We start from the raw sequence: 12,208 nt of genomic DNA on the forward strand, positions 1-12,208 counted from the left end.
TATTTCTTTTATCATATTTTTAATTAAGAAATATTAGGCAGATAAATACTTTAATGAAAAATATTCAATCATCTTATTGATTTGGACTGTTTATAATGAATTTTATAGCCTTGTCAACGAACTTTCCGGACAGCCCTCGTAGTGACCCAGGCAGTATAATTATACAGGTTCAATAGTGATCTATTAAAGATAGAATGGAAATACTTTACCTCTGTCTTAAGTGTAGGTCGTCCTCCATGTACTACATGTACATTGATATTGTTTATCTCTGTCAATGGCTGCCGACATGTTAACAATTCAAACATGAAACATCCCAAATGAAAATATGTCCAACCTGAATCATGAAAACAAAAATATTACATATGATTAAATGCAAAAACAGTACTAACAAGGCAAGTGTGAAGGACAGCTAAAATCCCCTTCCGCAGCAGACATGAATGTGTACTTCTTGACCTTTAACACGACCATGTTGTGCAATGCATATCATAAGCACATTTGCTCATCACGAAAGCTCTGTTTTCAGGTATTGACCCCAATTATCTTCCATATTTAGAAGGTAAACTACATTTGCAAAGTCTTGAACCATGGGTTATTTAAGACATTAAAGTTTAGGCAAAATTGCTGTTTCCCATTGGATTTAGTGATATGTCCTGTTTTAACTTATAATACTTTGATTGTGAGTATAATGTATTATTTGTTACAGTTTTCAATGTTTTACAAAATCATTCAGGTGAAAAATTACAAGACTGATGGTTATGTTTATAACCTTGACCATGGGGGGTAGCCACCTGATTGTTGCCCCTCTGTAGGTGATGATGATTGGTGATTATCAGCGACAATATAATTAAAAAATTTCAGAAGTTTAAAAGTTATGAAGAGGACACAAAATTGTTGTCTTTAAGCATTTGACCTCTATGTGTGACCTAGAACCTTGGGGGCTGTGACCTGAATATTGGGCTCCACACATCAGGTCATTATGGTAAACATTTGCTTGCAAAAGTCATTTTAAAAACTTATTAGTAGTTTAAAAGTAATTGAGTTGACAGGAAAAAATGTGGACAATATAATTTCACCTTTAAGTGTGACCTTGACCTTGAGGGTAGCAACCTGGATGTACCTTGGGGGGTAGCAACCTAGATGTTCGCTTTGCAGATTTGTGTCATGGTGGGAATCATTTGTGCCAAGTAATTTTAAAACCTTTGAATCATGTCAATAAGTTATAGACATGAATTATAGATGTTTTAACATTGGACCTTTAAGTTGACCTTGACCTTGGGTATAGCAACTCAATTATTGCACTCTGCACCATGCCTGATAATGGTGATCACTTAAGTTTAGTTATTTCCAAATTCTTTTAGCGGTTTAAAAGTTATGGAGCAGACATGAAAGTGTTACGGACGAACAGACAGACTGAGCCATTCCTATAATTTTGCAGAAGGGATTAACAAGCAGATGTGTTGAAATGTTATCACCTATGATGATACATATCATTTAATTGAAGCTTTTTAGTATTATGAACTTTAGGAGTCCAGTAAAAATGAATTTGATTTCTCTTCTTATGACCAAATGTCTGCAAAATTAAAAGTGTCATGCAAATTAGCTCTTACAGCAAACACATCTTTAAGTTACAAATGACATGTTTTTGAGATATAAGTACATTTGAATGACTTTGTGTTATGTCATTTAGTCATTTATTCAAAGTATATAACTGAGAAACACAATTATAGGGTTAAAGTGTATTGATCGAATATTATAAAATTTACTGAATCTAATTAGACCAGATATGAATTATATTTGATTACAATAATAGGGTTATTATAAGAGTATCTTGATCAGAACAGTTCTTGACTTAAGTGAAGTCTACTTGAAGAGGATCTCACAAAGTACTGTATCTCCCAATGAAATATGTTCTAGTAAAATCCATAATTCTCTCAAAATCTAGGTAAGAGTTATAGGCCTTTGACAGTGAATTCCTTTTACGCTCATAAATAAGTGTGTGAAGTTTCAACCAATTCCCTTTGGTAGATTTAGAGATACCATCTTGCACACAAAAACTTAACCAAAGTGCAACACCGATATCTATGTGAGTACAATAGCTCTCCCTATTCTTTGAATACAGCTGATAATTTGAGTATATATATTAATATATACAATAGAGCTGATAATTGATATATATATAAAATATGTATAATCTTATCATACCTTTTCTGTATAAGTGTCTCTTCCAGTACGCATCAATATCTCCGGCGCTATAAAAGGTGGCGTTCCACCAAAACCTTAAGTTCCCCCTGGCAACACAGACTTACTTTGCCATAGTCTGCTAATTTCACAAGAACGGGTTGTCTAGGGTCAAGATCATTTTGTCCTGGTAGATTCCAGGCAAGAACGTTGTCAGATTTGAGATCTCGATATATTATATTGCGACCGTGGATATAATCTAAAGCATCTGCAACCTAGGGAAAAAATATGCCTTTAATGATAATATAATATCAAAATACATACAATACTTTCATTTTTTGGTTTAGTTTTACATTGCACCATCACAGTAAAGGTCAAATTGCCACTTTATAGCTGTACTGGCACACTTTGTGCATAATTTCAGGCCATAACGGGCACCTGAGTAAAACCACCAATGTTGTGTAAGCTAATTCAAAAGCTTCCTCACATGAAAGAATCCAAAGTCCTTGGTTGGATCCAAAACCAAAGCCACTATAAATGGTATACAGTTGGATTACTTTTTGTTAACATGAATACTCAATTAATGTCACTGTAAAGTGAAACATAACAATCATTCTTTTAAAGAATATACCTCAAATAAATACATGGAAAATATCCAATTATAAGTTTATAATTGTTCTGCATCTTGCATAATAATTGTTTGTAATCTCACAATTAATACCATAAGTATATTTTATTGATAGTTGATTATTTAGACAAAGCTAGCTGAAAACTACAGGTATCTAGCATCAAAGAAAATTTACTGTTACCTATCATTCCCATAGCAACCTAAACATCTATTTCTGGGTGCAGACAGATGAACAGACAAAGCTGTGAGAATATGCATGAATGTAAATAAAGGAGTACCCACCTGAATAACAACCTGTCTTATCACCCAAACAGGAAGACGAAGCCCATCTTTATGTCTATCCTCAAATATACTATGGAGAGAACCAAGAGGTGCAAGTGCAAGTATAAGGGCAAGGGGACGCCTGGAGAGACCAAGAAGTGGTACAATATGTGGATGTTCTACTGTCTGCAGGATGCTTACTTCCTGTCTTGCTGTGGTATATGCTGCACATATTGTCTCTAGGCAAATCTGACTTGTCTGATTAGTCTGCAAGGACCAACAAACATTATCTTAAAATATCTGTGGCGTTAAAACCAAACTGAAGTATACTGTTGAACAATACAAACTCTAACAAGAATATGTTTGATAAACACAAATGCCCTGGACTCAGACTCTTGTCTACTACACATGCTGATCAACATTTCTATAAAGTTTCATGACTCTAGGTCAAATACTTTTTGAGCTATGTGCGACACAAAAGAGAACGGACAAGGGTAAATCTAAATGCTCCTTCCTAAAGTGGGGGCACAAAAGTAATACAAAGGCTGTATAAAAAGTGTAAAAAATCTATTGTTAGCACAAGTGACCTCCCAGCATTGGACTATCCAAGACATGTTTCTTCCAAAAAACATCAGTCTATAAATAAAGGCTGTAAAAGCCATTGTGTAAATATCTATTTTTAGCACCCTTGACCTAGACCTGGCCTCTAACTCTATTCAAAGGAAGAAGACCATACAAGATATCTTCTTACCCATACATGTGACAGATGAAATGGGCCAAATCTGGATTTTCAGCTGGATTTTGAGACTCAAAACTGGATTTTTTAGCGACTCGAATTTCAATGCATGTTTGGCACATTTGCTTCAAAGAATCTATATTACGCTCAAAATCATTAAATTATTATATTTTTTTATGATTTTTTTGTTGATCAATATTAATTTATTTCACCAAAAAATAAATAAATAGAAAAATAAATAAGTGTGGTCGTACAGGTATTTCTAAAACAGTCACATTTTCAATTTTCACATTTCATTATTTTCAGTTTAAATAATTATATCTGTCTTTTCAGTCATACAATAATTGGCTAATAATTTAAAACACAAGACTCCGACAGGTAAATAACGTAACGTAAGTAGAAGACTCAAAATAAATGCAAGAACCGTTCAGTAAATTAAATCCACATTTTTGCCTCGATGATTGTATAATTCCTAAACAAAACAAAAAAAAATACCCACTCACTAAAAAGGTTAATTAGACATGGTTTTGTCGCATCTCAAACAGGTTTGTGAATGATCCACTTTAAATGATTCTGCTTACCTTTAATCTTTATCAGTGCGGCACTAATCAAAGGTTGAGCCGAATTCATACATGTAAATTTACAGGGTAGTTTTGATGACGTATTGATGACGTAGCGTGAAATACCTACTGCCAAATTAGAAAGGAGGTCAATTAACTGAACATGATAAATTTTGGGTGATGGAACTGTTTATTAGTCGCCTTGCTGTCAATTAGCGACTCAACATTTAATCTGCTGTAATTTAGGATATGGACAGATAACAATCAATGCCCAGAGGCACGGTTTACATTTTAGATACAGGTGCTGTGTTTGATTTTTTTTATGTTGATTTTTTTTTTAAATATCGGGAATTCAAGCTGTAATATCGGGAATCGGGATCAGTGTCGAAATATCGGGATTATTTTAAATCCCGCCGGGATATCACATGTATGCTTACCAAATATGAAAGTCATCAAAAGGATAAACATCAATTTTTCGCACTGGTGACCTTGGCTATATTTTAACATATATACATTCAGTAACATGTATCACAAATTCATAATACTGACAAAAAGTTCATTAATATAAAATAACACTACTTTACTATCTCCAGTCTTCATATGGCATTTATGGCACATTAAACAAAGTGTATTATAAGCCAAAATGACAATTCCATATATTTTTTTGGTATAATAATATGAAATACAGCATCGGCAACCAACCCTTTAAAGTGTATATACAACAAATTTTGTACAATATTTCAAATTTAAATAGATATCTTACAAATTAACTGATATTTGTCTAATTTGACAAAAAGATTTAAGAAGAAAAACTGACCTTTCTGCGTTCTTTATTGTTAGGATCATACAGTACTTTCACAGCAACATCTATCACCAAATGCTCACTCTGTGAAATATTTTTAATATTTTTAACTGACAGAAAAGAAAGCTGATATACACAAATTATTTCTAGTGAAAGCAAATGTTCAGGTGGATCTAACCCTTATCACTAATTTATAATTTTATTTATTATATGATCTAAATATAGCTGCAATCTCATTGGTCCAAACAGTAGTCAACAGAACTTTTTATAAAATCATATTCACTGGGTGTAGTATCATATTCACTGGCTGAATTGGATGTTCCCAGTCTAAAAATAGATTGAGACTCATATTAAATGATCATACACCGTAGACTGTTAATTATGCGTGTTTATTAAAAAATAATTGTTGCTTTATGTTCTTTATGGCATATTTCTCGATTAAAATATCAATACTTTACTATTATACTGAAAGGCTACACCGCAATGATGAGTATAAATTTGAATTATTTTTGTATGTGCAGCGTTCGTGTAGTTGTTGCACGCCTAACACGTGCATCTTTTTTCCCGCGCTTCAACAAGGCAAAATTTGTACATGTATATAAGGATGTACTTTTTGTGATTTTGTTATTTATTTCTTAGCCTATTCATTGATAAAACAATTATTGACTAGTGAGCCATTGAATATGATGTGATATTCACCGGCAGAAAGTCATATTGACCAAGGCGATCATCTGCCGGTGAGTATCACATCATATTCAATGGCTCACTAGTCAATAATTGTATGATAGTATACATGTATATACAAGAATGAATAAAAAAAACAACTTCTTTATATTAATATTAAAGAAACACCAAAAACACAAAACATTTCCTAATATTAATATTAAAGAATCATAAAAAACACAATACATTTCTTAAGAAACATCAAGCACAATTTTTGAAACAGTTACTGTTTCAAGAACATTTAAATTCATTTATCCCTTAAATTATGTGCTTGAAATGAAAGCATTTAGCCTTTGCCACAACTATAGAGCAAGCTAGGTCAGCAGTCCATGTTATATGTTGTTGTTAGCTCAATTTTTGTATTTTGATCTTTAAATCCCTTGAAATAAGAATGTTAAGAGTTTTCTAAGCTACAATTCAGCAGGTTAAGAGTTAAGAAATAAACTTATTTAAAGTATCAAATGATGGTATATATTATTGTATGTGTATTTACTTACCCTTTTCAGTATGCCCTTTGACACCGTACCAAAAGCACCTTGTCCCAGTTTATCAGTAGCTTGTATGGCGTCATCTTCTACAACAAATGTTTCATCTAAATCTTGAAACACCTGAAAAATATTTTCATCACTTTATAAAACAAGAGAGTCTCTGCTGTATTGTAAGTTTTTATTCTAATATTTTAAACCAAAATACAACTTACATTATCATTTTAATTCTTTAATATTACTCCAGATTCCTGATTTCATGTGATATACTTGTCCTAGTTTGTATTTAGATCTGTTTGATGAATTTCAGATACTCTTGAAATGAAACAAGAACGTGTGTAGTAAACACAAATGCCCCCAGCCCAGATTCCTGTCATTTACAATTTTCCAAAAAAAAGGTTTAACTCAGTTATGGTAAAAAAAAACAATAATTACGACACAGTTATATAACATGACACTAATTGACAGAGTCATGTTTGTTATTGTGAAAAATATAAGTAAGTATGTCAATGCTATTTGATGAAATAGAAATTTATCGAATATTTATATAAAACTAGAAGTAGTTTTTGTCACAAAAACATATCTCGCACAACAAGGTATGGTAATGGTCACTCCTATGAAGTGATGTCGGAATCCCACCAACAGTTTGACCTGTGAAAGTCATTATAGCCCTGGCGACCATTTTGTGCAGTGATACGAAATGTGCCGACAATATGCACAACTACTGATGACTCTGATAACTCATGTGATGTTTCATTTAAATCCCACCAGCAGTTTGACCTGTGAGAACTGGACAAGATTTTTTATTTATAGCTCTGGCGGCCATTTTGTCCAGCGAAGTGGAACATGCCAGCAACTAGGGATGGTACTGATTACTCCTGTGAAGTTTCATTCAAATCCTGCCAGCAATTTGACCTGTGAAAGCTAGAAAAGCATAATGTGGACGGATGTATTTACAAAATGGTACTTATGTGAGTTTTCTTTTGATCTTTTTAGTCATATTTAGTCACACAAGGTCTAAAAAAAAGACACACAAGTAAAAACAGAATAAATAGCATCAAAGAAAATGTACTGTTACCTATTTTTCTCCAACTCACACAAGTACCTCTGTGTTTGTACTGACGGACAGATGGACATACAGACAGACAGCAAATGCAAAATCAATATGTCTCCAAAAAATGGTTTGAAATCTTTAACACTTTCATAATTATTCATTTCATTACACAGACAAAGACACATACAGTGATAGAAAATATTGTTGTTGTAAATATCAAATTTTGGTTATGTCATTTCATGTTTCAGAAGAGCAATATACTTACAGCATCTGGAGCTATATGTATTAGCCTTGTTACCCCATCTTGTCCTGGCATAAAACTAGGTGACACTGAATCGTGCACCTTACATATTTCATCTAGACCTTCCAGTACATTTTTGATACATTTTTCTACCAGGAATGTACACATCACTCTATGTTTCACTTCTATCTCTACATCAGCTGGGTTAATACTGGCAGTATTTTCATGTTTGTTATGTACGTCACTCCGGATACTGACCAGCTGTGGGGGTTCTGAACCTCCAGAACATAACTCCCAAGCTCCTTAAATAGACAGAATTGCACACATATCAAAATGGAAGGTTATTATAAAATACATTGTATCTTGGTATTACATTTTTAGCTCATTACAAGAACTTTTAAATCAAAATTAAATGAAAATTAAAGAGACTTTATGTTCATTTTTTTACTGTCAAGCTGTGTGTGAAAAATAGTTTCAAATTTCAAAAGATTGACTATTATAATAGTGATATTTAAGATAAATTACAAAAACTTTCTAACATATAAAAACGCTTTTTTTTCATTGAACATTACCGATATTTATAGATTTTTATGTATATCACAGGGGTTATTGACTATTCAGGTGTCATTTTTTATTAAAATGAAAACAAAAATGACAAAATAATATAATTTTTTTTTGAAGTTTTTAATATCTGATTAAATACCATTTACTCTTGGATTGACATAACTTCACACAATTTGTGGCTAATTTCATGGACAACACAGATAATCAAGAATTAGCATTTTATTCATAAACAAGTTCATACCAGTAAGGTCTTTAAGCTCTCAGACCTATTAAATGTAAACAAACAAATAATAAGAGCCAGACAGGGACAATGCTCGACATATTTTTACCTTTTCTAAAAGCAAACAAATAAAACAGTTTAAACAAATCTTTGAATTAAAGAAACAAGAGGGCCATGATGGCCCTGAGGTCGCTCACCTGTATATAGGCCCCCGGAGCGGGGCCAGTTTAAACCCCAGGGCTTTTATTTGAACAAACTTGGAAGACACCCATTAGAAGATGTTTCATGATGTTAAGTTTTTACTACACACATATAATGAAAAACAATGATCTCTGCGCCCCCCGGCAGGGCCAATTTTAACCCAAAGGCTTTTATTTGAACAAACTTGGTAGACACCCAAAAGAAGATGTTTCATGTTAAACATCTTACCTCTAGCTCATTGGGTTTTTTAAAAGAAGATTTTTTAAGTTTTTACTATACACATATAATTAAAAACAATGACACCTCTGGGGCGGGGCCAGTTTTGACCCCAGGGCTTTTATTTGAACAAACTTTGTAGACACTTACTAGAAGATTTTTCATGCTTAATATCTAAACTCTAGCTATTTGGGTTTTTTCAAAGAAGATTTTTAAGTTTTTGCCATACACATATAAGGAAAACAATGACCCCCGGGGGTGGGGCCAATTTTGACCCCAGGGCTTTTATTTGAGCAAACTTTGTAGACACCCATTAGAACATGTTTCATGCTAAATATCTTAGCTTTAGCTCTTTGTGTTCTTTAAAAGAAGATTTTTAAGTTTTTACTATATGCATATAGGGAAAATCAATGACCCCCTGGGGCGGGGCCAATTTTGACCCCAGGGCTTTTATTTGAACAAACTTGGTAGATACTCATTAGAAGATGTTTCATGCTAAATATCTTAGCTCTAGCTCTTTGGGTTCTTTAAAAGAAGATTTTTTAAGTTTTTACTATATGCATATAGGGAAAATCAATGACCCCCTGGGGCGGGGCCAATTTTGACCCCAGGGCTTTTATTTGAACAAACTTGGTAGATACTCACTAGAAGATGTTTCATTCCAAATATCTACGCTCTAGCTCTTTGGGGTTTTTAAAAGAAGATATTTAAAGTTTTTTCTTTTGGTTGCCATGGCAACCAGAGTTCTGCATGGAATTAAATTCTTTTAACAATTTTTGAAGGTGACCACCAAAGGAACATTCCTGGGAAGTTTAGATGAAATTGGCTTAGTGGTTTATGAGGAGATGTCATTTAAAGTAAAAGTTTACGGACGGACGGACGACGGACGGACGAAAAGCGATCACAAAAGCTCACCCTGTCACTTTGTGACAGGTGAGCTAAAAAACATTAAAATTTTCCTTTTTTATTTTAATAGGTCTGTCATGTCACACTTGTTGATTTGTCCAAGTATGAATCATTCCCATAAAAAATGACAAAGTTTAGAAAATAAAAACAAACTTCAATCAACTGACCTTGATGGTCAAGGTCATTTAAAAGGTGATATCTAATTTATTCAACATGTCCCCTTGGTGATTTTTTGTCCAGGTATGAATAAATCTGTACATAACAAAACTGTGAAAACTTAACCAAATTTAATAATTTGACCTTGACAGACAAGAACATTTAAACCTCAAGGTCAAGGTCAGTTCAACTTTTTATGTCTTGTCCAAAACGTTGTAATGACCAAGTATGAAGATAATCCATTTATTAATTACCCAAGTTACAGACAAATATAGCAATAATCAGTAAAAATTCAATAATTTTACCGTCAAGGTCATACACAAGTAAAGGTTAATTTTAGTTTGATATACATCAAGGTCCTTACATAAAAGATGTTGTGTCTAAAAATGAAGTTACCCCCTCCAGTGTATAGGTTGGGGGCATGATGGTGAACAAGTGTTTAAAGTTTCAAAGCAATATATAAATGAATTTCCAAAATATCTGAGGATGTACGCAAACTTAAGTGTAAATTCTATGTTGATAAAGGGGCATAATTCTGTCAAAATGCTTGATAGAGTGACCTCCTCCTGTGCAAAGGTTGGGGGCATGATGGTGAACAAGTGTGCAGAGTTTCAAAGACATATTTATGGACTTTGAAAATATTTAAGATGGTACGGTACTTTAACATAAGTGGTTACACCGACGACAACACCAACGTTGTAGGGACTAGAATAGCTCTCCTTACTCTTCAAAAATCAGTGAAAATTCCAAAATTTCACCTTCGAGGTCATAAATGAGCCAAGGTCAATTTCAAATTGATATACATGTACATGAAGGTCTTATCCTAAAGAATGCTGTGTCTTAATATAAAGTCAATCCATTCATCAATGACCAAGTTATAGCCAGTAACAACAAAGAAAATTTCAATAATTTCACCTTCGAGATCAAGGTCATTTATAAATGAAGGTCAGGATTATGGCCAAGTATGAAGGCAATACACTAAGAACTTAAAAAGTTATGACCAATGTTACAGTTTTGGGGATGGCAATGGGAACGCCGTCATGACTATAACAATACTACTATTTTTTTCTTCGAAAAAAAGTCAAGCTAAAATTTACAATGATACATTCTTGTGCTTTTATGTTATTTAAATAAAGAGGCATTTTTACCTGAGGGATTTTCTTGATAACTAATTTCAGCTTGTAAACACAGTGGGCATGGAACCACTCTCGTTACTAGGTAACGGCCTTGACAACTCTGAATAAATCTTGACTCTCCAATCTCTGGAAACCAGTCCTGTAACAGGCAGTCTATATGCTCTACAACCTTGGCAAGGACTGCAGTTTTTGCTTTCTCATCATGGTAAATGTTTCTTGGCTCAATAGATCTAAACTGTGTGGAACCAGTGGGGTCATGATATCCCATAAAATAAGTAATTTTATCTGCTTTGAAAGATATTTCCAGAATAACACTATCATTAACATCCAGTTCTCCCCATTGACTATCAAAATGACATTCAATTTTTAGATCATCTTGGGTGTAGTTACACATTCCTCGTGCATAATTTGATGTATTTCTCACTTCTTTCACCTGCATTATCACATTACCAAAATATACAAGTTCAAAACCAGTTTGCCAGCATCTCCAGTTTGGCGTTTCCTTTTGAATATCAGGGCACTTGTCAACAATATCTTGTGGAAACTGGTACATCCTCATCACAGGATCATAAAACAGTTCATCAGCTAAAATTCTGGTTATAAGCCTTGGCCAGAATCCACTAGGAAAGTATGTAAGGAGATAAAGACGTGTGTTGGAGAATGCTGGGTTACTACTTGGTTGGGTACTAACTATGTACATGAGCTGTTCCTCCGACATATTTCTGTTTGTGGAGTTAAACAGCCTACCTATACTGGCTTGACTCTCATTCATAACATTAACTGGTACGCCCTTTCTCCTTACTGGAATCTGGAAATAAATACCCTCATTAAATATAATATGCTCACAAAGGTCACATATATAACTCATCAATATTTTGATATAAAACAAAATAAAGACATATATATCTCACCAACAAGTGATCAAATACAGGTATTGCTGAATATCTAAGCATTTTTCTACTATTGTACTATCATCTTAACCTTATATATAGGTTGCTTTATAAGTCAAAATAAACACACACACAAAAAAAACCATACAGATATAATTTCAGATTGACTGACTTATTGACATTCTATTAAAATAGCCTGAAGGGTCATTAGTTAAGTTATTTTCTTTTGTTCATAGGGTCATAGCAGAATT

At 33.4% G+C, this 12,208-nt stretch overlaps 1 protein-coding gene across 1 annotated transcript in view; it reads right to left on the bottom strand.

Moving 5' to 3' along the window:
• Positions 1-2,221: 2,221 nt before the first annotated feature.
• The window catches only part of LOC132739458 (leucine-rich repeat serine/threonine-protein kinase 1-like), a 37,112-nt gene continuing 27,125 nt past the window's right edge, over positions 2,222-12,208 (bottom strand). The window contains exons 20-25 of the mRNA XM_060727177.1: positions 11,080-11,875; positions 7,693-7,970; positions 6,386-6,496; positions 5,181-5,249; positions 3,089-3,334; positions 2,222-2,453 (exon numbers count right to left, since the gene is read on the bottom strand). Coding sequence (XP_060583160.1) covers positions 2,250-2,453; positions 3,089-3,334; positions 5,181-5,249; positions 6,386-6,496; positions 7,693-7,970; positions 11,080-11,875 — 1,704 coding nt within the window. The 3' untranslated portion in view covers positions 2,222-2,249. The remainder of the gene's footprint in view (positions 2,454-3,088; positions 3,335-5,180; positions 5,250-6,385; positions 6,497-7,692; positions 7,971-11,079; positions 11,876-12,208) is intronic.

The sequence above is a fragment of the Ruditapes philippinarum genome, unplaced genomic scaffold, assembly GCF_026571515.1.
Source record: "Ruditapes philippinarum isolate M1 unplaced genomic scaffold, ASM2657151v2 ctg4644_1_1_1_1, whole genome shotgun sequence".
Lineage (NCBI taxonomy): Eukaryota > Metazoa > Mollusca > Bivalvia > Venerida > Veneridae > Ruditapes > Ruditapes philippinarum.